The sequence below is a fragment of the Notolepis coatsorum genome (genome assembly GCF_963971535.1).
Source record: "Notolepis coatsorum genome assembly, chromosome: 5".
In the NCBI taxonomy this organism is placed as follows: domain Eukaryota; kingdom Metazoa; phylum Chordata; class Actinopteri; order Aulopiformes; family Paralepididae; genus Notolepis; species Notolepis coatsorum.
In genome coordinates, this window is record NC_140169.1 from 186,557,131 (window position 1) to 186,584,286 (window position 27,156).

At 39.8% G+C, this 27,156-nt stretch overlaps 1 protein-coding gene across 1 annotated transcript in view; it reads left to right on the plus strand.

Annotated features, from left to right (window-relative positions):
• uxs1 (UDP-glucuronate decarboxylase 1) overlaps positions 1-27,156 on the plus strand; it is a gene marked incomplete at its 3' end in the record, with an annotated part of 129,316 nt that overhangs the window by 14,519 nt on the left and 87,641 nt on the right. Inside the window, exon 2 of the mRNA XM_084314388.1 lies at positions 25,360-25,387. Within this exon, the coding sequence (XP_084170514.1) occupies positions 25,360-25,387 (28 nt within the window). The remainder of the gene's footprint in view (positions 1-25,359; positions 25,388-27,156) is intronic.

Below are 27,156 nucleotides of genomic sequence, written 5' to 3' on the forward strand. Positions count from 1 at the left end.
TACTACACATCATCTGATGTTGACCGGATGGGCTAGGGGGCGTTTATAATTCCGTGGGCAGCGTTATATCAATCATCTAATGTGGGTCAAATGTTGATCATAGCAGTTAAGTTTCAAGTTTCTTTAATAGTTGTCATACAGAAGTACAGAATACTTTCATACAAAATGCTTCTTACTGTTACGCTCCAGAGACTGTGCTAGACAAGATAGTATCAAATAACATAGTATAGCATGTAGGGATGGGTACCGAATTCGGTACTTTTGAGGTACCGAACCGAAACACGTCGGTACTACCGAGTATCGAATGAAGTGAGAAACCGATTTTTTTTTTTTTTTTTTTTTTTTTTTTTTTTATAAACTTTTTCTTTTCATGTCAACGTTCACACGCACAATATATGCTTACCTGGGATTTGACTTGATTCAACAACAAAGCAGTCGGAGCAATGACAAGCCGAAAAATTTCGAAATTGTAGTTATTTGAAGTTGAATTTTTTTTTTTACGACTGAGGTAGGTAAATTAAATTTCTTGAGACTAGGCCTGCCACGATAACAAATTTTGCTGGGCGATTAATTGCCCCCGAAAATATCGCAATAAGCGATATTATTGCGACCGGTTAAAAAAAAATTTGAGAAATTTATTTCCCAAAACTTTTATTTTGAAGCCCACCGACCGGACCGGAAGTATTGTTGCGATTATCCTAGCCGACAACTTGTCTCGTCTGGTTGTGTTTTTTAGTTTTAACGTTAGCTACTAACGTTAGATGCAGCTACTACAGGCAATCAACGATGAGGAGGACGCGTCAAAGCCGTATATAATAGAATAGCTGTGGTGCGTAGGCACTGCAGCACGACTCGAAAACGACCCGTTATAATAAATTAATTCATGTTTAACTTGTCCCCGTCTCCAGTGCTTTGACTAGCCCCACCCGTTCATTGTAAACAATGATGCATGTAATTGTATTAACGTTATTCTGTGTTATTCTAACGTTACACTACAAATAACGCTACTTGGTTAAAAGGAGCAACACTATTGAGAAATGTAGGTAAGCTAAATATGTGGCGTTGCTACTGCCCCACGGAGCTCCCGTGCTGTGCTCTGTAGTAACGCCAGCGGCCAACCCACACGGAGAGTGACTGACAAGGGGCACTGGTTCCGCCTCATTAAAACAAACGCGCAAATAGCAATTAATCGCGCCCGTCAAAATCATTGCATTCATTTTAATTATCGCTGCAATTAATCGATTTATTGCTTATCGCGGCAGGCCTACTTGAGACTAAAGTACCGAAAAAAGGTACCGTTGGGTACCGGTATCGATTCACAGGTACCGGTACCGGTATCGGTTCAAATGTGAAAGGTACCCATCCCTAATAGCATGTAATTTAGAAGTAGAAAATGAGGTCAGTGTTCAGTATAGACATATGTACAATGTTCGATGCAGAATAGACGTAACTGAGTTACCATATAATATACAATACTATGCAGTGTACTAATGTACAATACTATATAGTGCAAGCAGAAATGGGATGAGGTACAATTTAGGTACAATTTACAGTAAGGTGTACGAGTTGTAGTGCAATCCTTCATCAATAAATATAAAGTGTGGGGAGTGGGTGCTACAGTGTGTTTGTTTAAAGTGAGTGTGTGCTATAAAGTGTGTGGAGTGGGTGCTACAGTGTGTTTGTTTAAAGTGAGTGTGTGCGTGTGGATGTGTGTGCTATGTGCGTTTGATGGTTGTTGTTGTGTAGTGTTCATTGTTCGTTTAGCAGCCTGATGGCCTGGGGATAGAAGCTTCTTCTGAGTCTTTCTGTGCTCGCCTTGAGACTCCGGTATCTCTTGCCTGACCGCAGCAGTTCAAAGAGGCAGTTGTTCGGGTGACTGGAGTCTTTAATGATTCTCTTAGCCTTGCCCCTGCACCGCTTGTTGTAAATGTTCTGGAGGGTGGGGAGCCCTTTGTCACTCTTTGTAGTCTGCTTCGGTCTTGTGCAGTGCTATTCCCAAACCAGGAGGTGATGTTGCCAGTCAGGATGCTCTCTATTGTACATGAGTAGAAGTTCTTAAGGATCTTCTGACTGACTTGGAACTTCCTTAGGCGCCTGAGGAAGTAGAGGCGTTGTCGTGCCTTCTTCACAACACTGTCAATGTGTGTGGTCCATGTCAAGTCCTCGGATATGTAGGCTCCGAGGTACTTAAAGCTGTTGACTCTCTCAACCGGTGCCCCGTCGATGCTGAGGGGGCTGTAGTCCTTGACCCCCGACCTCCTGAAGTCCACAATCATCTCCTTTGTTTTGCTGACGTTCAGGGAGAGGCTGTTTTCCTGGCACCATCCCGCCAGGACCTTGACCTCTTCCAGGTAGGCCCTCTCGTCGTTGGCAGAGATCAGGCCCACCACCACTGTGTCATCAGCAAATTTGATGATTGTATTGCTACTCCGCTGAGCCACACAGTCGTGTGTGTACAGGGAGTGTGTGTACAGGGAGTAGAGGAGGGGACTCAGAACTCAGAACACAGCCCTGGGGGGCCCCTATGTTGAGGGTGATGGATGAGGAGTTAGTATCGAAGACAGTAATTTTACACGCTAAAACTCACCCCAGTCTCCGCGCGCCGTTGGGCGATCATCGTAGAGTAGAAATTTTATCATTATGGGATGTAGATTTACCCGGTCCATTTCCAGCTTGTATAATGGTATATACGTCCAAATCATGTTGTTTATCGAGTTATTGGCAATCGATCGCTATGTAGTGTGTCGAGATCGAGCCTCGGGACCTATAGCGAGTGCCCGGAAGTAATACGGGCGACCAGCACAACCTCTACGGCACTTCCTGTTAAGAGATTGCGCCGATCGGCCACCAGATGGCGCTCCTGAACCGCCAGAGAGCTCAGTGGGTCCTCCTGGTGAATCTCAGGCCAGCGGAGGGGAAATATGAATCCGGTCCCAGATTTTTGAAATATTGATATCAAAGACGCTGTAAAGTAGAGCTGCCGCGATTACCGCATTACCGCGGTATCGCTGTTACATCACGGCCACCGCAGAGTAGGCTGAATACCGCGTCACCGCTGTTTTTTATAATAATAATAATAATTTACCCTCCTCTCGTTGGGCTTGCGGCTCTGCAGATATACCCTACTCGTCTATCGAGGTTCCAAGCGACCCTATTGGGTACCAGAAAAGTCACGTGAAACATTGCAGACCACTGATTGGTCAGAAGAGAGACGCGTCACACGTTTTTACTTCCTGAATGTCAGCACATCACAACACGGCTAATAACGTTAGCTTTAACTCTCCGCCGGAGTGGACTATCATCGCTCTTCAGGAGTACTAAACGAGACATAATGATTTTACTGTCTGCAACGAATGTTATAATAAAAGCCCTTCGTTCTATACACTTGTCTGATTGAAAACTTTATTAACAGACCGCAGAATGGGACAACTCAGCACGCTCTGAGCAAAGAAAGGAACTGAGATATGAATAGAGTATTGCTTGCTATGGTCCGGTAAATACGCTGATGTTATTGAACGCATAACTATATAATGTCAATGCCACAAAACGAATGCCTTTATTATAAAGTAGTAACTTTATAGTAATAATAATAAGAAAGGGTCGGGGGGGTGCCCGCGACACCGAGTGAACTGCGCATCCGTGTTTCACTTTCAATAACTAATGCGTGCTTGCCGAATCCCAAACAATATTCATGCTGCAAAGTCATCCTCTAAAGATAGACATTTAGACTAGAGGCAGGCTATATGCTATAAAGAGTAGACTACTACTAAAAAAAAAAATGCATTCAAACTTTTTTTTAAATTTTGTGTGCGTGCGGTAAAAACCGCGGCGGTAGGAAATATTTTGCAAATTTGTGCGATAAGGAAATAATCAATACCGCGGCAGCTCTACTGTAAAGCGTCTTCGGCAACTTGAGCATGGCCGGGAATGACGTGTTTAGGCGTTTCCCGGCACCCAAAGTGTTAATTACAACAAGCAATGCTGTTTGTTATTTAAGATGAGGTCGGACTCGGCACTGACAGATTTGTGTTCATTGTGCTGCTTTTATAAAGCCTCAAATGACTGCTTACAATATTTCATGAAAGCAAAGTGTTTTGTTTGTCTAAGATTTAAAAAGGTTTAAACTTTACAGCACTGACAAAGTTGAACAAAGTGCTGTACAAGTCCCACAACATTAAAAAAATAAAAATAAAAATAAAAATTATTTTCTTTTTTATTTACAGTTGATTCCATTTTATTGCTCAATTCCGTGATCGTGGATTTCATATGGCTCTACAAAAGTGGTTACCACCTGTGTTGAACTGGTTTATTTTTTAGAAAATAAAAAAAATATAGTGGATTACTATTACGACTACTACCACTGCCAATACTACTGATACATCCCTAAATTGGCAAACTTTGTATTTAAAATAAAAAAAATTAATTGTTATTTTTTGGTTCATTATACAACTGTGGCGGGACTAATTAGACTGTGGGAAACCATGGTATCTCTAACTCAAACACACCCAAGCCAGTCACCACCATAAATAACCTAACAACTAGTGGGGAACACTGTAATTGTTATGAAACGTGACATTATTGTTTCTCATGGTCTGACTGAACAATGGGACTATGTCCTGAGTACATGCTGATATGCTCATGCTGATTACTGGCCTTAGTCACATTTTATTGCCTGCAAGTCTCTTGGCCTTGGTATTTCACCCCCCAAAAGCATTTCAGTGAAGCAAATGAGGAAGCAAAATGTTTTGCTCCGTTATCAGTTTATTGTTGATTACAGTTAGGCTAGGTTCATTTTATAACGGAGAACCACGCAAGTGCTTTGGAATATTCTGGGACAAGGTTGATGTGGTGTTAAAGGAAAGTTTATCCTAATAGAGAAAACAAGAACCAAAGCTAGTTTGGACACAAACAAACGAGTCTAAAAAGAGTCTAAAGTTAAATTCTTATTTTGAATCACCTTTTATTTTATTTCCCTCACTCCAGTCGGTGGTTGTAACAATAAATAATGATTCTAGCCACAGGCCAAGTCCTTGGAAGGCCAGATCCAGCTCAGGTTGCCATGGTCGAGGCAAAAGCCTCATCATGGGTGAAATTTAGAGAGGTTGGCAATACTGAGAATAGGTGGTCTATGAATATGATTTCTTCAATAGCTCCCCTATCCCTTTCACTACCACACTACATAAGGTTAACCCTTTCACTACCACACTACAGACAGTGTGGTTGTGAAAGGGTTAACCTTCTGTAGTGTGGTAGTGAAAGGGTTATTGCTGTATATATTTCTTAAATAGTTCCCTGTGACTATTTCCTTGAGCTACTTACTTGTGGTGGTGATGATGGGAAGACTTGTGGTGGTGGTTTCCAATGATTATTTATTGGAAATGACAATACAATAGACTTACTGGTAACATTTAGCATGAGACATTTACCAATAACGGCGTAATAAAAAGTACTTCTTCTTGACACATTGTTTCCCTTTAGCCCAGTGTGTTATGTAATTCTATCCCATTTAGTACCTAATGGGCATCCCTGCTTTTTAATCTATTGCCCATATAGCATTGCTGCCGCCACTGCTTCTTTTATATCCATATTACTTGTGGGCCAATTTACTCCTAAGTATGGCTCCCACCTGGGTTCCATTGTGGCATTTTGATTTACTTAATTTACTTGCGCCTGCTCTGCTACCCCTTCTGGGGCATAGGCCGTCAACAAGTGATCTCCAAGCATCTCTGTCTTGAGCTGTTCTCTCCAGTTGGTTCCAGGTCATCTTCATGGTCTTGGTGTCTGCCTCCAGGTCTCTGCGCCAGGTGTTTCTCAGGCGGCCCCTTTTCCGCTTGCCCTGCGGGTTCCATGTTAGGGCTTATTTTGATTTGATCTGAGACAAAGTTGAATTTAAGCGAGTGGAGGGCCTGGGAAAAATAACTAAGGAGTTAGGGACCTTTACTTCAGGCTAGTAGGTGTGTAAAGAGACTGTACTCAATGTGATGTGCTCTTAGGCATAAAAGAAAATATTGTTTGTTTCCTGTTGGTTGTCAGTTAAGGCCATGGGTAGGTAGGGAATTTTATTTAATTTTTTATTTTATTCTTTCCCACGGCGACTATGGATAGGGAATTTCTTTATTTAATTAAAATGTTCACAATAACATGGATGCATGTACTCTGCCAGCATGTTTAATATCCATAATACTAAAGGTTTGACTAAGATTTCTATGAAACTTTATTGGATTTTTTTTTTTTTTTTTTTTAACTCATAAAATATATTGGGTCGCACCTAAATCGGCATGGTCGGTCGGCAACCGGAAACAAACCATTTTTTCTTTTAGGCCTTAGCACCTCAGTGAAGATGGGCTTATAGAGGACAGTGCCAGAGAACTAGGACACACATATTTATCATCCTGCCTCCCCTCCTACTAGGGTTTGAAATTAACCAGGGCTTGGGCCAAAAATGCAAAAGAATAATCACAAAAATATGATTCATCTGCCCTTGAAAATCACTTAATTCCGTTTTTTTTTTTTTTTTTTAATATATACCTGTAAGCTATTTCTCCATAACTTGGGGTCTAAATGACATATAGGAACAAACATATTTGGAATTGGTCCAGTATTGAGTAAGATTGCTTCAGCCGCCAGGCCCGCCAGTCCGCCACTGCCCGCTAGGGATGCACGATAATTATCGGGCCGATATCAGCAATTATGACGTCATCCTGATAAACCCGATAACGTTATTGATAGCTCCGATAACATAGGGCTGGGCGATATGGAAAAAAATCATATCGCGATAACGATATGATAATTTTATTTTATTTCTCGATATCGATAATTATCGAATTGTTATAAGTATAAAATTTTTTTAATTTTTAATTTTTTATTTTTTTTAACAACAGATGTATGTTTATTTTGCAGCAATTCTTTGTCATTGCCGCCATCTTTAGTGTTACATCCCCTCACACTCCAGTTCTCAGGCTACAGCTGGTTTAAAAGCTAAAGTAAACCAGCTTCTCTGCTGGCTGTGGCTCCAGAGGAGTTGAACAGTTCTGGCTCTGCTAGTTTATTTTTGATCTTTTGGCGCTTTTTTGTGTGTGCACTGTGACTCGTGACTGGAGTCTAGTTCTGCTAGCACACATAGCCTACTGTGTACAGACGGTTTCAAAATGTATTTTAAATTAGAAAGCAAACCAAATAAATGGACAAGAGAAAAAGAAATCTGAATTTGGTCAGTATTGTCATTTGGACAAGCAAAGCCATTACTTTAAGTTGCAGGCAAGAAAGACAAGTCTGTCCACTGTCTCTGGTTTTAAAACTGCCCTGTTGCAGGTTAAAAAAAAAAAAAAAAAAATCCGATTTTTTTTTTAATTTCGATATTCGATATCGATTATTAAAATATATCGCGATATTTATCGTTATCGTTATATCGCCCAGCCCTACGATAACATATGATACATTTTTTGGTTAAAAGAAATCCGGTGTGGGTGGATTTGGATGAAGGGCGCTTGTTTTTATTATAGCCTCCTCCCGTTTTGCCAGTACTGTGGTAAAACTGATAGTGTGTGGTTTAGGAACAGGGAGTTTTTCACAAATCCAGCGCTCCCTTTCTTGGCTGTGACGTAGTCACGTTACATTCGGAGACAGACAGTCGATCTGCCAATTACGTCCCACCGCTTGCACCCACCTCTTCTTCTTACCACCAATCGGAAGCTCTCGTTCGTTTATTTACCTCCGGATTGTCAGCCATTACTCTACTCGGAGCTAACGTTATCTCCCCGCCAGCCACATTGACAAGTACCAGCGCTTATACATTACTGGCAAATGTCTTGTTGCACCGAGTGTTGTCAGCATCGACTTTAGTAAAATAGACCCAGACTTTTGAACGTTTCGTTGTGTGTGTGTGTGTGTGTGTGTGTGTGTGTGTGTGTGTGTGTGTGTGTGTGTGTGTGTGTGTGTGTGTGTGTGTGTGTGTGTGTGTGTGTGTGTGTGTGTGTGTGTGTGTGTGTGTGTGTGTGTGTGTGTGTGTGTGTGTGTGTGTGTGTGTGTGTGTGTGTGTGTGTGTGTGTGTGTGTGTGTGTGTGTGTGTGTGTGTGTGTGTGTGTGTGTGTGTGTGTGTGTGTGTGTGTGTGTGTGTGTGTGTGTGTGTGTGTGTGTGTGTGTGTGTGTGTGTGTGTGTGTGTGTGTGTGTGTGTGTGTACGCGCGCACGCGCGCGCAGACACAGAGGCCGGAGAGATATAGACAACGGCCAACAAGATTAGTTTGCGACGTTTAAATTCCTAAAAAAAAAATCCATAATTTCTCGAGTACCGATGACGTCAGTACAAAAAAAATTTGATAAAAAAAATATATATAATATATACATTTAAAAAAAAAATTATAATACAATAAATATCGGCTTGAGGAGCATAACGTTATCGGTGTCAAAAAATCAATATCGTGCATCCCTACTGCCCGCCAGCCACGCAACGGGCTATGATATGGCGTGACATTCTGTGTCGGTACTTGGTACAATTTGGATGTGCGCAAACACATTAGCCTATATCTTTTAAATAATGCTATGCTACTGTACTCCAAACACAACAAACTCTACCTCTCCAACACTCACGTTTCTAGTCTTCCTTCAACAACTCGCGCTTCACGTGATTTCGGAGCAACACTTCTGTTTTGGGTAAGAAATGGGAGACTTCTTCAGACAGTCTGAACCTGTCGGTGGTAAAAACGAACTCTTTTAGTGGTTGTAGTTTGATATGCACAAATGCCCCCAATGATTACATTGCGGCCTGTTTCACGGCTGCTGGCTGAAACGATCTTGCTCGATACTGGACCAATTCGACCTAAAATATGTCCCTATTAGTCATTTGTACCCCAATTGACAGAACCAGGACAGAGAAGCCTAGCTAGTCTGGCAGGGTCACAGTGAGCGAAGAGGCAGACATGAGTCTGCGATAGGGATGCTTGATATTGGCTTTTATACCGATATTGTCCAACTCTTAATTTTTCCGATACCGATATCAACCGATACCGATATATGCAGGGTTTCCCCCCCAAAAAAATTGAATAATTTCAGGTAATTAACATTACATATCTCTTGTTGTGGAATTAACACAACATTATGCATACTTTGGACAATAAATAAAATCTGAATTTGTTCTTACTTGCTTGCCTGGGTAAATAAAGGTTATAGAAATGTAAAAAAAAAAAAATTGAAAACCGATACAGATATTTTCTGATATCACATTTTAATACCGATATCGGCCGATAATATCGGTAGGCCGATAATATCGGACATCCCTAGTCTGGGACAATACGTTATAATTGATCAGGGTCACATAGGGTCATCGCCATATGATGCAGGGCTCAACAGTGTGAACGTTTCACTCACATTTGTGCCTAAAACATGGTTGCGTCAGCTGAGCAGAGATGAAGCGCTTTACAAAAAAGATGGAATACAGCAAAAGCAAAACGCAATACCTGCAGCAAGAGTATTTTGTGTAGCACCTCCAATATGACAAAGAATTTGCACTCCTGTGCTGGCACAAGCACTAACTAGCGTGAACAAGGAGAGATAGTTTTGGTTCTTGATATTACATTTTCTCCCTGACCACAAATATTAGAATCGGAACGGAGATTATAAGAACCGGATTCGATAAGAGAGCCAGAACCTAAATTGATCAAATCCAAACTATATCCAACCCTACTGAAAAAAGTGACTGTATGAAAATGTTTCACTGTGCTCCTTTCTTAGTGGTCATGTGCTCTTTGGGAATAAAAGTAAGCATAAAGCCCTGTGATCTCAAATCGATGAGTAATCATCATAATCGTGATTATGCTTTTTTTCATAATCGAGCAGCCCTAACTGCAGCCCTGTGTGTTACAGTTAGAGCCATATGAAATCCGTTTTATTATTTTCCAAATTCCATTTTATTTATTCCCAAATTCAGTTTTTTCCGTTTTAATATTTCAGAATTCTGTATTTTGCTTTTTATGCTCATTTTACCATCAGAAATAGTGTCTAATAAGTGGGAATGAATAAATGTCCACAATTTAATATGATATAACAGTCCATTTAATGTTTTTAAGTGCTGCAACTCAGAAATACAGTTCAATTTTACACAATACTTTTCAAATAATATTGTGACAAAATAAAAATACACATTTCAAGTGTAAACAATAGATACAGCTAGCTACTACTGACATCACAATGTCAGTAGCCTAGCTATATCTATTATATTGTGATGAAATATAGTAATGCATAATTTAGGCACCTTTAGTTTATTTAGTTTATAAAGGACAGTGTATAATGACAATCGTTTGCATTAAACAAATGGATGAGTGCACCAGATTTAGCAAGAAGCTATCATTTCCATCTATAGTCCTATGTACTGTAACGTTTCATAGCTATTTAAGTTTATTTAGATTATAAAGGGCAGTGTATAATGACAATCGCTTGCATTAAACAAATGGATCGGTGCACTAGATTTAGCAAGAAGCTATCATGTCCTAACGTTATAGCTATTTAATCACAATAGTGTCGCAAGTGTTTTTGTGGCTCCAGTCCACGGAACGTTGACAGAATTTGCAAAACACCTTATCGCCGGAGGCATAAAAGTCATTAGGATACTGCTCTGCTCTGAATTGAGGGCTTATTGGGGAATTTCTTAGCTTCTTGACGATGTTAACACCGAAGCAGCGAGACGCTTGGAGACTGCTGTGTTGTGTTTAACCCGCTCTAGCGTCCGCCTCCCCGGTCGCGTGTGCACCAAACGTTCCACCCAAAAATGGAATTTCAGTCCAGATTAGGCCAAATTCTGCAATATTCCACGTTTTGCAGTTGATTCCATTTTTATTGGTTAATAACGCGATTCCGTCCGCGATTCCGTGAACGCGGATTTCATATGGCTCTAGTTACAGTGCACGGGTGGACCAGAGTAATTGATACAGCATCGATCTCCTGAAGAGTGAATTTCTCTGACATGCCAAGAGTTTTATAAACATGCTCTTCATCAGAAGGCTCTAAGCAGTGCGGTTCAGTAAGAAATATTCATTCATCAAAGCGATATTGTGCACTGCACTCCATGGTGCTGAAACCTTATTCTCAGATTTACCAATTTTATTTTGGGAGAGATAGGCTCCCATTAATGCACCCAGTAACAACTATAATTTAGCAGCCTACACTTTGTTTTAGTTCAATTTAGTTCTGTTCTACAGTGTTTCTGCTGCTTAGCCATTTGGCCTATTTGACCTATGTTACGTATTGCCCTATAATCATAGTTAATTAAATCTCATGAGACATATCTGCCAAAACCTAAAGGTCCAACCATTAAAAAATATCAAACCCCAAACATAGAATAATTGAATATTGATATAGTAGTTTTTTCATCACTATTGGGCAAAATTATAAATAGGCTAAGCAATTTACAGCCATGTTGACGGAGCGGAGACGACATGATTTGCAGATGGGCTTGAGACTTTATTTAACCAGGGTAATCACATTCATATGTCCATTAGTAAGAGGCTAAGAGCACACAAATACTAAAAACTAGAGGAAATGTCTTCACATTTAAATGACAAAGACGATATTAAAAAGTATAAATTCCAATGAGGGACTCTAGCTTAAAATTCTTTAATAATAGGTTCCAGGAGAATGAAGCGGCATAGCTGAATGTATGTTTCCCCAAATTCAGTTCTGAGAGTGGGAACATGATATGAGATATCATTTTGTGATCTCAGATTGTAATGTCCACCTCTTACCTGCTTATGTAAGTTGGTAGCAGCCCCCGGATACCAATGTATGTCTTCTTATGGCCAGGGATGACTGACTATATTAAATTGTATTTATTACCAACTATAGCATGCTGTGGACATATGGTGCTCCAATGAGCACCCATTCTAGTTCCCCCAAGTTTTATCATGATTGGACCAATAGTGACAGGTGAACAATTGAAGACCGATATAAATGATCATTACATAGAAATTATGCAAGTAGTGGTGGGGTGACAAGACTGCAATCACAGATTGTCTTATAATAAATAGATTTATAGGTTTCAATGTATATAGATCTCCTCTCCAGCTCTTATTTGTCATGCATATGGATGGATATTCACCAATATGGTGTATCATCTGGACCAGCCTTGACAGATACAGATACAAACTTGACAGATATTGCACAGTGCAAAATACACAGGGAATTAATTCCTTCCCATCATAAAAAAGTACTTTATAAATGAATTTCTAGGTCACCTAGTTCTCGCTCCTTCATAGATGGGAGATACTATTCTCTAGCAGTTAGCCTCTGTGCTTTCAGTGTTCTTGCAGAGTCCTCATGAATACATCCAAGTTGGTAGCACTTTATAATAACACCCTGTTATAATACATTTATAAGGTATTTGTAGATAATGAACTAATCATGAACAAACCATTTATATACATTCATAAATGATTATTAAATCATTTATAACTATTTGTATACCATTTACAAAGTATTTATAACGCATTAGTTGATAATGAACTAATCATTTATATACATTCATAAATTATTATTAAATCATTTATAACTATATTTGTATACCATTTACAAAGTATTTATAACGCATTAGTGGATAATGAACTAATCATGAACAAACCATTTATATACATTCATAAATGATTATTAAATCATTTATAACTATTTGTATAACATTTACAGATTAGTTCTACATTATTTATAACTCATTATCAACATTGTTTGTACTTGATTTGTTCATCATTAAATAATGTTGTTTAATGTGTAGTAACACATTTGTAGATGCTTTGAAAAATGGATATGAAAAAACGACTATACAGTATCTCCATTTATTTTTCATGTTCAACAAATGATTTGTTAAGACATTCATAAAACATCTATAAATCATTTGCAGATGCTATCGTGGGGGCCAATCTATTCTAAAGTGAAGCCTATTCATCATTAACAAGTGTCTAATACAGTTAATTATTTGTTTACTTTTTCATCACATGTTACAAATGTTTTAGGCAGCTTTCGGATACACCCTTCTTTGTGACATCAAACAGTGACAGAATTAAGACTAAAGATAAATGCAATTTTATTAACATATAAAATACATGTGCATGACATAGTGTAACTGGGGGGCACTAGGACCCAGGAGCACCGTGGCCAGGTATTGAAGAGTATCTAGAGAGGAAGTCTCACGCGAGCGAGACTTGACGTCACGTGTGTTGTGTTGCTGTCTGTTTGAATGGAAGCACAAGTTATCCGTGCTGCTGCTCCTGCCCCACGCTTTTAATAAGGTATGAGGAGGTTAAACACCTTTTTTTGTTGGTAAATCTATTCCATCATTTCCGACCTACAAACAACTCTTATATGTTGTGTAGACGTTCGTGTAGATGTGGTGGCCGCTAACGTTACATTTGTTCCTAATGTGTGCTCAGTATGTATGTGATGACGACACGACACACGAGTAATAATTATTTGTGTCGTGTCATCATCACTGAGCACACTGAGCACACATTAGGAACAAATGTAACGTTAGCGGCCACCACATCTACACGAACGTCTACACAACATATAAAGGCGCTCCCATAGTCCAGCAGACTGTACACAGAGCAGACTCCGCGGATGTCTGCGCGGCTCTTTGAGCTTTCATAGTCCAGCAGATCTCAGCGGACGTCCGCGGTCTATTTCCTACATTTCTCGCTCCAGTTTTACTACATTTCCCACAATTCTGTCTGTTCTAACATTATCAGCGGGAGAGGGAGAGAGGGAGAGAGAGAGACAGAGAGAGGGAGAGAGAGAGAGAGAGAGAGAGAGAGCGCGCGCTTCACGGGCTCATCTCTCTCCTCGCGCCACCAATCGCTCGCGCGGCGTCACATTAAATGCAGTTCGATGTCAACCAAAACGCCGAGCAGCGTTTTGTGTGACACCAAGTCAGCGGCGCGGATGTCCGCGCCTCAGAAAATAGGAGCGTCGCACCTGTGGGTCTGCTGTCCGCTGAGATCAAAGCTCAAGAGTCCGCGCGGACATCCGCGGAGTCTGCTCTGTGTACAGTCTGCTGGACTATGGGAGCGCCTTAAGAGTTGTTTGTAGGTCGGAAATGATGGAATAGATTTACCAACAAAAAAAGGTGTTTAACCTGCTCATACCTTATTAAAAGCGTGGGGCAGGAGCAGCACGGATAACTTGTGCTTCCATTCAAACAGACGGCAACACACGTGACGTCAAGTCTCGCTCGTGTGAGACTTCCTCTCTAGATACTCTTCAATACCTGGCCACGGTGCTCCTGGGTCCTAGTGCCCCCCCATGTTACACTATATGTCATGCACATGTATTTTATGTTAATAAAATTGCATTTATCTTTAGTCCTAATTCTGTCACTGTTTGATGTCACAAAGAAGGGTGTATCCGAAAGCTGCCTAAAACATGTGATGAAAAAGTAAACAAATAATTAACTGTATTAGACACTTGTTAATGATGAATAGGCTTCACTTTAGATTGGCCCCCACGATAGCACCTGCAAATGATTTATAGATGTTTTATGAATGTCTTAACAAATCATTTGTTGAACATGAAAAATAAATGGAGATACAGTATAGTCGTTTTTTCATATCCATTTTTCAAAGCATCTACAAATGTGTTACTACACATTAAACAACATTATTTAATGATGAACAAATCAAGTACAAACAATGTTGATAATGAGTTATAAATAATGTAGAACTAATCTGTAAATGTTATACAAATATAGTTATAAATGATTTAATAATCATTTATGAATGTATATAAATGGTTTGTTCATGATTAGTTCATTATCCACTAATGCGTTATAAATACTTTGTAAATGGTATACAAATATAGTTATAAATGATTTAATAATCATTTATGAATGTATATAAATGGTTTGTTCATGATTAGTTCATTATCTACAAATACCTTATAAATGTATTATAACAGGGTGTTATTATAAAGTGCTACCTACAAGGGTCTATAAGCCAGCGAGAGAAATGGGAATTCCATCATATGCTTTTCTTTTATAGTGCTTTCGCAGACTCATACTATTTACAGTACGTAAGTCAGAGAGAGAGATGGTAAATCTCCCCTTTTCCCTTGACATTAATGATTTGTTTATGTTGTTCACTCATGTGTGCATGTGTTCACATGCATAAACAAAAATTGTTACAGTGAATTGTAGAAAGACTAGTCAACATATTTTATTCCCTGGAGCATAAGGCAATGTAAACAGGAAAACACCAGTCAAGCAAGGGAATACAGCTATTGATGTGGGCTATTTGATAAACTTGAGAGAAAAATGTACATTTAAGCAATAATACACGAGAACCATTGGGATATCATGAATATGTACGTTAAATCAAACGTAACGTTGTCCGTGGAGTAGGTCATGTTGACAGTTTCCGTTTGATGAATGGCAGTTGAAACTTTATACAACATTCTAAAGCCAGCGCAGTGGTATATTCATGGTGATTTAACCATGAGTGTATCATGAATATACTCACGGTTTAGAACGCTCTCGACCAATCACAATATGTGATCGGACCTACCTGTTGTATAATTGTATATGTACTAGAGATGTGCATGACTGACCCAAATCATTTTCGAATAGTCTACTGTTTTTAAAGACAGAATATTCGAACCCCCCCCCCCACCCCCCAATTTCTTACTTTTTTGTTTCAGTTTAAATTAAGTTAAAATGTTCAGTTTCAGTTAAATTCAGTTATTCTTTTTAATAGAATGGATCATTAAAATCAAAGGGCACATAAATAGGCACTTCAGAATCTAAAGTTCAGATAATCCTTCAGAACATTGATCGGCTCAGCTTAATGACACCATTCACCATCGTAGCCTATAATAACAGCATTGCATTGGCCTATCAACCGGTTTTAATAAGCAAACAGAAACGGTAGCATGTGCATCTTTTAGATCAATTAGGCTATGAAAATTAGGCTGCCTCTAAATATACGAATGGTTTGCTTCAATAAAAAAAAAGTATTTTATAAAAAAAAAAAAAAAAAAATCGACTCTGACATGAAAATCGAATGTGGAGACTGGCACGACTATTCGAAAATTAGAATATTTGAACTCATCCCTAATATGTACATAATGTATATTTAATAGTAAAGCAAATAAACAAGACTTCACGTTTTAGCCTATTCAGTAGGGGTGTAACAATTCGACCTCACAACGATTCGATTACGATTCTTCAGGCAACGATTCAATGCATCATGAAATCTCTTCATTTGACCACGATTCGATTAGATACATTTTTGATACATTTTCTATCGGTTGATTCCCCCAAAAATTTTGAATACACAAATGTGGCTGGGGGAACTGATTCACTCAGCATGAATGAACTAATAAACACACACAAAAAACATAAAAAAACAACACTTTTTTTAATTTAGATTATAATCGATTCTAACATATTCAAATCGATGCATCGAATTGAACACATTAGAATCGATGCATTTTGATTAATCGATGCATCGTTACACCCCTACTATTCAGTCATAAATTAAGCTTTACTATTTATGGACTATTCATTAATTTTTGAGGATTTGAGCTCATCTAAGTGGGAACTGCATACATTGTATATCCAAAATATAGTGAGGGGTAATAAGTCGATTGTAAGTAGTGTACACACTAGGGCTGACCTTCGAAGCTTTTTTTGGCAATCGAAGCTTCGGGGCCGAGCTTCGGTTTTAATTCGAAGCTTCAATTTTTTTTTTTTTTTTTTTTGTATCTTATGTTGTGGGACTTGTACAGCACTTTCATAAACTTTGTTGTCTTTAAATGTGCTCTATAAATAAAGTGGGTTGGATTAATTAATTAAGTAGCCCCTTTCGTGACTGAGCCAACAAGGTTTCACTCGGCTGTGTGATTTAATTCAAGGTGGATCGCTGTTGTCGTTTGAACAACTTCAGATTTCATGGGAACTACCAATCCCCCAAATCAAGTGTTTAAGATGAATGAAGTAAGATTTTGATTATTTGAAATATGCCCTTTGTAGACTAAACTATGCACAGAATTATGTCCGTCTACTCTACAAGGTCCGGATTCTACATGGTCCGGCAATGTAGACCTTGTAGACTCCACTACAGACCAATTATCAGTGAATGTTCATGCATTTTTAAGAAGGGCAACTTCCACAAAAAAACAAAGAACTCACCAAAACATCTCAGTAGCACCTTATCTAAATGTTCTATTTCATATGGAGATTCATATTTATTTATGTATTGCATGCATTTCTACATTTTATTTCCTATTTTGTTTATTCATCCCAGTATCTTTCTTTCTTATGTGTGGAATTCTACAAGGCATGTAGGTGTATATGTATTTGAGGATGATATCCTTCAAACGGGCAATAGTGATGATATAATTTGGGCAGTGCTGAGCTGGGTTACTTTCCTCCAGTGTATTTGTCCCCCCGCGCGCACACGCACGCGCGCACACACACACACACACACACACACACACACACTTACATTTAGTCATTTAGCTGACGCTTTTATCCAAAGCGACTTACAAGTTCTGTACGACAAGACAGCAAGAAGGGTACAACTCTATCAGCTGAGTAACAATGTTTATCAAAGTGTTGCGTGTTACAGTGTAGGTTAGTTTATTAGGAAAAGTGCATGACAGTAAGGTTAGTCACGGTTAGATTATTATTATTATTATTTTTTTTTTTTTAATCATTTCAGATAATGGTTGAAGAAGTGAGTCTTTAGTCGACGGCGAAAGATTGGACGGGATTCGGCTGTCCTAACTGGGATCGGTAGTCCGTAGTTCTCACACGCACACACACACACACACAAATCGAAGTAAAAAAAAATTGAGAAATGTTTTTTTTGAATTTTTTGTATCTTTACCTTTTTTTTTTTTTTTTTTTTTTTACTTCGATTTTTTTTTTATGTTAGAAGCTTGTGCCATCGAACGAAGCTTCGAAGTATTTAAGACAGCCCTAGTACACACCTGGCTCATCAACGGAAGTTTTCATGTGATTGGTGCTGCTGCTGTATTTGCCATCCCGTCGTGTACACAGAATGTGGTCCGTGTGAATCTTGTGGAAATATTTGTCTAAATTAGGGGTGGGCGATATGACTATATTAAATAAATATTGGGTACAGTTAATTAACTATACACTTTTTAAACGTATCGTGGACAATCCCTGATGTCAGTTTCTAAGCCGCCACGGCTTACTTTGGCGCAGCGCTTTACTCTCTTGTCTCTCCTTCACAGAAAAAAGTATAAAGTATAGTATTTTGGTTTGCAAAAAAAGTATGCAGTCCTCAAAAACTAAAACGGCCACTTTTCTGTCTGCTTGTTGAGGTTAAATCTAGCAATTTTAAGTGCTTTAGAGGAAATGTCAAAATATCGTGATGTGTATCGTGACATAGCCAAAAAATATCATATAATTTAGAGGCCATATCGCCCAGCCCTAGTTTAAATATATAAGTTTTCTGCCAGAATGTCCAAAGTAATTTGATACTATATGACAAGAGCTGACCCCAAGTCACAGCAATGCAATATTGGGTAAGTAAACATGGAGTGCGTCAAATTATAACGCCCCCCCCCCCCCCCCCCCCCCCAACAAATTGCATGGAGTGTTCTATCATGGCTTTATATGGAATACATGCAGTGTATGGAATATCAGCCATTCTAGGGCTAACTCCCAGTAGGGTTTCCCATGATGACTGTATTGTAGCTGCGGGTGGTACCGCTGCCACAGAGACACAATCGTCTCCTACAGCACTCAAAGAGGTGAACGCCTTTCCCTGATCTATATTCCGGTTTTGACTGGTGTTGCTGTCAGATCGTGCTGAGCTGTGATAGTCTTTAAAGGAACACCGCAACATTTTGGGAAATTAAGTACCGTCTTCTCCAGAGAGAGACAAGAAGATACCAGTTTCCTCTCAGTGCGTTCAGTAAAAAGCTATCTGGCTGCATGTTAGCCTAGCTTAGCACAATGAATGGAAGCGGACAAGACCGGTTAGCCTTCGGTAGAGGTGTTAGTTGGACAATGCCTAGGCTAACCGGTCATGTCCGCTTCCATTCATTGTGCTAAGCTAGGCTAACATGCAGCCAGATAGCTTTTTACTGAACGCACTGAGAGGAAACTAGGGATGGGAATTGATAAGATTTTATCGATACGATTCCATTATAGATTCTGCTTATCGATCCGATTCTTTATCGATTCCCTTATAGATTCCTGATTAATGTATCATTTAAATAAATAAATTGGAAATGCAACAGAACTAAGCTGGTTAGAATAACAACATGCAACTTGACATTTCTGATTGTCATTTATTGTTGAGCCCCCACCCCGCTGTTCTAGGGTGAAAGGATTTTCCTGAGGTGCGCGAGAACCACTAGCTGCAGCCTCAGTCTATTGTGATCATCTAAAATGGATGAAATGGGAGAATATTTATACAGTGAAATCATTCGTTTTCATTTAGGTTTTCCTAGTCAAGGAATCAAATAGTCTGCTATGGCTGCGTGCGTGGCGCTAACGTTAGTGTTTTAAAATGTGCAAGTGTCAGAAAAACATGGCATCGATAAGAGGAATTGATAGTCACGGAGGCATGTGATTCCAGGAATCTGACAATTAGGAACCGGTTCCCGATTCCCATCCCTAGAGGAAACTGGTATCTATCTTCTTGTCTCTCTCTGGAGAAGACTGTAAGCTAATTTCCCAAAATGTTGCCGTGTTCCTTAACTCATTCGGCGCCAGCTATTAGTTAGGGCCCGCGGTTTGGGCTGACCTGGGCTGGTGACCTCCTGATTTACACATGTGAAGACGCTGGTCTCTAGATGCCACATGGCACGCTTGGTGAGAATTGGGCAAACCGCCTTGAATCCAAAAATGTAATTCTCCTCGTCGGCTTGTCTGCTAATGTTATAGATACAAAGCAACTTAGCTAGCTAATATTAGCTCTAAGAAGCTGGCGAATTCATTACACTCTGTAGAACACCATTACATTTGACTGACAATTCTGTAGCTAAGTATTTAAGTCGGCTATTGCGTATTTACTTAGTGATCTGATGGGAAGAGAGAGGGATCAGGCTCAGCCTCTTACTCACTGAAACGAGATTTGTTTCTCCATTTGGCCAATATCAGAGTCGATACTGTTACGGTTTCTCTGTCTCATCTCTCTCCTTCTCACTCATACACGTAGGCTACACACACACACACACGCATCTAAGATAATTACATCTGGCAGTGGGTAGGTTTTATACCAGTAACGTTATTTAACAGCCTACACTTATATTTCACAACATACTGAAACAGAATAATGGGCTGACAACTACTAACATCTTCAGCCCACTAACCCCTTTGACTGTGCCATACAAAAACACTTTTGGGACATTAACAGTTCTGTCCAACTCAACAAATTGTCAATTCAAACGGAACACAATGAACATTGGTCTGTTCATTTAACAATGAGTACAGAGATCTGATTAGAGAAAGTTGTCCTTCGTGTTCTAGTAGTTAAAGGAGCACGCCAACATTTTGACGGTAAGCTGATTTCCCCAAATGTTGGCATGTTCCTTTAACTTATGTCTCATTGTGGCCTCAGCTTCTTCAAAGGCAGGCATTTATTTGCCAATTAATTTCCGATGCAAACCAAAGTAGGCCGATACTATGGACCCAGAGAAACTAACATGTATAGTACCTTCTAAAGTCTATATAAGCTGCTATACCTGCTTTACAGGACCACATTCCTACACTGCGTCTGTTATTATTCGAATCATTCATAAATCCCACTCATTTATAAGTCTTCTGTTCCATCCCTGCTGCAACCATGTAGCTACGTGAAAAAGCAGTTTCACTGTTGAGTGGCAGCTCACTCTGGCTGTTTAGCCAGCTTGTTGCAATAGCTCCATGGCTGAGCAGAGTGCTCTGAGGCTCCGAGACGAGGCTGCACTGCGCACCAGCCTGATCATATCAGCCTTCATTTAGGAATCACGTGTGTCTGGGCTTTGTGGCCTAAAGGTTAGAGAAGCGGGTTTGTGACCGGAAGGTCGCCGGTTCGATCCCCCGGACTGGCAGGAAAAATCTGGGCTGGGGAAGTGAATTAATAACTCTCTCCCATACCCTTAACACCAACCGCTGAAGTGCCCTTGAGCAAGGCACTTAACCCCCAACTGCTCCAGCGGAGTTGCTCAGTGGCCAACGGTGTCAGACTGTGGTTGTACTGGGCAGCTCTGGCTGAGCCCAAACGTTCAAACGTGCAAACCTTCATTCGCTACATTGGCATTCTAATTCTAAATCAACATTCGAATTTTAACATTTTAATAAAATAATCTTATTTTAATTTTTTTAATATTTTTGTTATATTCTGTTTAAACCAATGGGGGGTTTCTTCACAGGTGCAGATAAAGATTAGGCTACACTAATATTATAGTATTAAAAAAAACTGATGAGTTATATATATTCATTAAAGAAAGTTGATTTAGTTGGGGTGGTGGGGCTTCTCCCTGGGCTGGGTCTGGAAAGTTGATTTAATAAAAAAATATATACTCATTTAATCAGATTAATCACTTTATTCAAATTGAGGATTTAGTTTGAGGATATTAAAAAAAGAAGGTTCGGAAAAACCCTGACTAAGGCGGCGGTTACACCTTTCGTTTCATTTTCGTTTCATTGTCAGATGAGTTTCGCCGCAACGTGGCAGCCTCGAGTCACACTTTCGTTTTTGTCACCTGGGCACAGTGATGTAGTACACTGCCAAAGCAGTAGGTGGCAGTAGGTGGCGAACATGAAGGCAATGTCAACCAATCAGAACTTGAATGTGCCAATACACTTCCTGGAAGTTCCTGCAAAGAAATGTCAACAAGGCGGGCGCCTATGGGCGCCACCATCTTGCCTATTTACCCAATGCAGCAATTCTTTTTCAGCAAAGCCTAATAAAAGTGCAATAAACAAAACGGATACATTCACTGTGTTCTGCCTGTCATTTGTTGATGAAACAAAACTAACATCAATACAAGTGACCACCAAGAGCGGATAGTTTAGTCTAAAAAAATGATCGGTAGCTACATTGTTAGCTGCATGCTAACGTCAATGGAGTATGCCATTATAACAGTATAGCATTGTGGCTAGAAGCTAACGTTAGCTCACGCTAGTTAGCCAGCACCAAACTGATGATATCGGGAGCTATCAGTAGTTGGATAACATTAGAGACAACGCTGTGTGTATTAAACAAAGGTGAATAGATGACTGGGCCATTTTGTTTAATGCTTGTTAAGTTGAAAGAGGAGCTCTGAGCTAACAGGGTCTGATAGCTAATGTTAGCCAGCTGCGCATGCAATCGGTAATGCTAGCAGAATGAATGGATGTAAACTTTATTTAACATATTGCATAATGGGTACAATACGGCTCAATACAAACAATTGTTAAGGGAATGCAGACTGTTGTAGCTTGGACTGGGGTCCTTATAACAATAACTTGACAACACATGGTAGCTGCAGCTATTTGGGACACAGGGACACGGAGCTGGGAGCTCTGTCCCAAACACACACACACACCCACACACACAAACTCTGTTGTCACCGGAGGGCACGCAATGGTATCTACTGCGCATGGGCGTTTTCGCAACAACGGATCCGTGCAGACTACACGACTGTTGTCGGCGAGTTTTTTTGGCGCTGCTCCAAAACGCAAACACAATTTAGCGTTTCAGCTAGGGCCACAACGTATCCACCAAAAAACGCATTTCTGTGTAAAAGGGACATGAAACGTATTCAAAAACGTATAAAAACGAGCACAAAAACACTGTGTGTAACATGCCCCTAAGTTCGAATCCCAAAAACAGGCTTCAGGACAGCCTTAGCTCCCAGGTCAAGTCAAGTCAAGAGTTTTAATTGTCACGGCATACAGGTATACAATGAAATGCGGGTGGTCTTGCCCGCAACGATGTGCAATACAGTGGTACAACATATAATAGAATCAAAAAATGAAAAAACAACATTGTGCAGTAGGTGTGAATGGAACTGTGAATGTGAAGCAGGGCGTAGCTGAAAAAGAGCATCCGTGCTCAGCGAACCTACCCTGGGTAAATAAAGGTAAACAAACAAAACAGGTCCACAATGGAACAACAGCTCCTGGCTTAACTCCCAAAGAAGATCAGGGAAAACTCCCACAGGAGAAAATAGGAATGCAACGGAAGAATAAGGGGGCTACAGTGGCTCAGGAGGTAGATCGGTTGTCTGGTAATCGGAAGGTTCCCGGTTTGATTCCCGCTTCTCCCGCACACGGTGTCGAAGTATCCTTGAGCAAGACACTTAACCCCTAATTGCTCCCGATGAGCAGGTTGGCACCTTGCATGGTTGCCGCCATCGGTCTGTGTGTGGGTGAATGTGAGGAACAAAAATTGTAAAGCGCTTTGGATATATATATATATATATATATATATATATATATATATATATACCATTTAACAAGAAACCTTATTCGGGCATTCAATGAGAGATCCTCCCAACAAGGATGGCCAGAGGTGTTGAGGTGGGCAACAATTTGGTAAAGAATAAATTATAATAAACAATACAAGGAAAGTCATAGGAAGGTGTAACAGGTAAGCAACACAGGCATAGACCAGCGGTTCTCAACAGGGGTGCCTAGGCACACTAGGGTGCCTCAAAGAGCTGCCAGGGGTGCCTTGAGATGTCTAAAAAAAGGTTTTTTATATGATTAAAGAAAATGATCACTAAAGTGCTATCTGTTGCAGCTGCACTGTTTTCCATGAAAATACCACATTTGGATAAGTTTGACCATTTCTCAAACTGAAAATCATAATTTTTTTGAATATGTTTTGGTAGCTTTTTCATTTGTTTATTGGACAAGTCCGGCAGGAAGGATGGGAGAGAGATATGGGGGAAGACATTCGGCAAAGGTTGCCGGGTCCGGGAGTCGAACCGGGACGGCCGTGCACCACCCTGGCACCCTGAAAATCATTATTTAATAAAACACAGAAAAGGATCATCAAGTTACTCTGGATAAAGAACCCCTTTACAGACAACATTGAGACAAAGCTTCCTGACACATCTCAATCCAAACTCTTGGAAGAACTCATTGAAATCTCATCTGATACCACCTGGAGAGCTGGTTTCAGTGAAGTGCCCCTGGAAACATGTTGGTCTGAGTGTGGTGCTGAGTACCAAGTATCTCATGACGGAGCAGTTAGGGTGTTGATACCATTCAGCACCACATATCTGTGTGAAGCTGGCTTTTCATCCATGACAGCTCTGAAAACAAAATATAGGGCCAAGTTGAGCCTTGAGGATGACATGTGTGTTGCCTTGTCAAAGATCTCCCCATGTATTGACCGTATTATTAGCCAGCATCAGCAGCAGACCTCGCATTGAGCTAGAAATGTCCACTGAGTGAACGAGTGCTTATCTTCTATATTTATTTATATTTTTTGAGAAATGGTAACTTGGTGATCCTTTTCTGTATTTAAAAGAAATACATGATTTTCTGTTCTTGAGAAATGGTCACACTTATCCAAATTTGCTATTTTAATGGAAAACAGTGCAGCTGTAACAGATAGCACTTTAGTGATAATTTTCTGTAATTTTATTTTAAAAAATATGCTATTTGATTTACTACTACAAGCAGTGTAATGTCAACAGTACTAAGCCATTTAGACCTTATTTTGAAAGCAAGCACTTTTGTCATCATTGTAGCAAAAAAGACCGGACCGGAAAAGTCTTTATCGTATGTAGGGGTGCCCTGGAATATTTTATTGGACACAGGGATGCCTTGGCAGCAGAAAGGTTGAGAACCCCTGGCATAGACAACATCCGTAGAGATAGCCTCATGACCTGTAAAGTCTATACATGGCCTCACAAACATGTATAGTACCACTACCTTGTAAAATGTAAAGTCTATACATGGCCTCACAAACATGTATATAGTACCTTGTAAAATGTAAAGTCTATACATGGCCTCACAAACATGTATAGTACCTTGTAAAGTCTATACATGGCCTCACAAACATGTATAGTACCTTGTAAAGTATATACATGGCCTCACAAACATGTATAGTACCTTTTAAAGTCTATACATGGCCTCACAAACATGTATAGTACCTTGTAAAGTCTATACATGGCCTCACAAACATGTATAGTACCTTGTAAAGTCTATACATGGCCTCACAAACATGTATAGTACCTTGTAAAGTCTATACATGGCCTCACAAACATGTATAGTACCTTGTAAAGTCTATACATGGCCTCACAAACATGTATAGTACCCTGTAAAGTCTACATGTGGGAACCACTGAGCAGTGCATCTGAATGTGACACCTCAAGTGAATTGATGATATTCTGACAATCTTTTGACCATATTTTCTCTCTCTCTCTCTTCCAGCCGTCTGGGGAACATATACAAACATGAGGTACGGTACAGTCATTAATTCATTCCTCTTTTGTATTTCTGTATTGTTGAGTAACAGCTGTTTGCTGCTTGCCAGTAGGGGTGGGGAAATAAATTGATACAGCGATATATATCACACTATTTTGTGTGCTGATATTATATATCGACACAATGTTTCGCCAAGTATTGATTTTTAAAAACATTTATTTATTTTCTTTGCTTGACAATCCCATTCTGCTGCAATAAAAATTATTGGAGTGAGTTGGACAGACTTATTAGATAAGATAGATGCCTGGGCCCTCATTCATCAGTGTCTTACGCACAGATTTGTGCTTACTCTGTGCGTACGATCATTTCTAAGCAAAGAGTGGGATTCATCAATTTCAACTTGAACTTGACTTTGTGCTTATGTGTACGCACAGCTCGGACCACACTTAGCTGACGCCCAGTGGTAGAATATATTATTACAACAAGGAAATGAGCTTCTGTGCATAATAACACTGGCATGTTCTGTTTGAACCGTAGTTCATTATAGTTCATTGTAAAATAGCAACAGTAGTGTAATTATGGTCAAAACCCTATAAATAGCATTTGGAATAATAGATCTTTCTCAGAATGAATGCAGCATGGTTTATATAGCGTTATCGGAATATACGGGGTGTAGGCTACTGACTGACTGCGCTCCGCGTAGCTTGATTGATTGATTGAAAAGTTTATTAACAGATTGCAGAATGGGTACAGTACAGTACAGCTCGGTACATACAATTGTTAAGGGGATGCAGACCAGAGAGACTTTCGTCTTGTTTACATCAGGGTCCCCCATTTTCAATTCATCATAAATCATAAAGCTCAACTCGTTATTATTTTGCGCACAGACCGCAGACACACGGGAACGTTTTGATTATATTTAAAAGGCTTTACGTTAAACGAAACAAGTGGAATTTGTTTCGTGGACGAAACAAGCAGAATACAAGTCATATGAACACTAGGGGTGGGACAATACATCGATCCAGATCGATATATCGATCTATTATCAATAATCAAATAGGATCGACGCAACGTAAAAAGATCGATTCATATTGCGATACTCTTATTTTGAAAATCCCCGCGAGTCATATCCGCTGGCGCCCAGTATTGTGAAATTCCGTGTAGACATTACAGCAGTGTTTGCGTCTGCTGTAAAGCACTACAGAGCGTCTATTTTGCGAGCCGATATAAGTCTGTGCAATTTTTTCCCCGCAACGGGTCAAATGCATATAACGGGCGTTGCATCGTCGCCATTCCTTTATGCCAACGTCGCGTTAAATATCTAAATGAACGTCGCGTTGGCTGCTTAAAAGCTAAGCAGCTAACCGTGAGAGAGAACAGGAGAGTGAAGAGGGGACTTGGAAGGAGGAGGGGTGGGGGCTGTGGGGGACTGTGTGTGTGTGTCTGTGTGTGTCTGTGTGTGTCTGTGTGTGTGTTAACCCTTAGAAGTCTAACCTAAATAGCTCCTCCTCCTGAGAATTTCCCCCTTTTTTTTTGTTACATAATATAAAATTACAGATTCATACCTTCAAAATAAGCCATCAATTGTCAAATTTGAGACGATAGTTTTCAATCAATGTCCTATCAAACATTCTGGTAAAATCCTAACACCTTTTCAGTATAGGACTTTGAACTAGATCCAAGTTCATTCAGATATCTGATGAGAGAACTACACTCCCAGAATTCAATGTGATCATTGTCACTAGCACCATTTCACACCTGAGCAAAGGCCCAGTCATTCCTTTGTTATTCCAGTGAATGGAC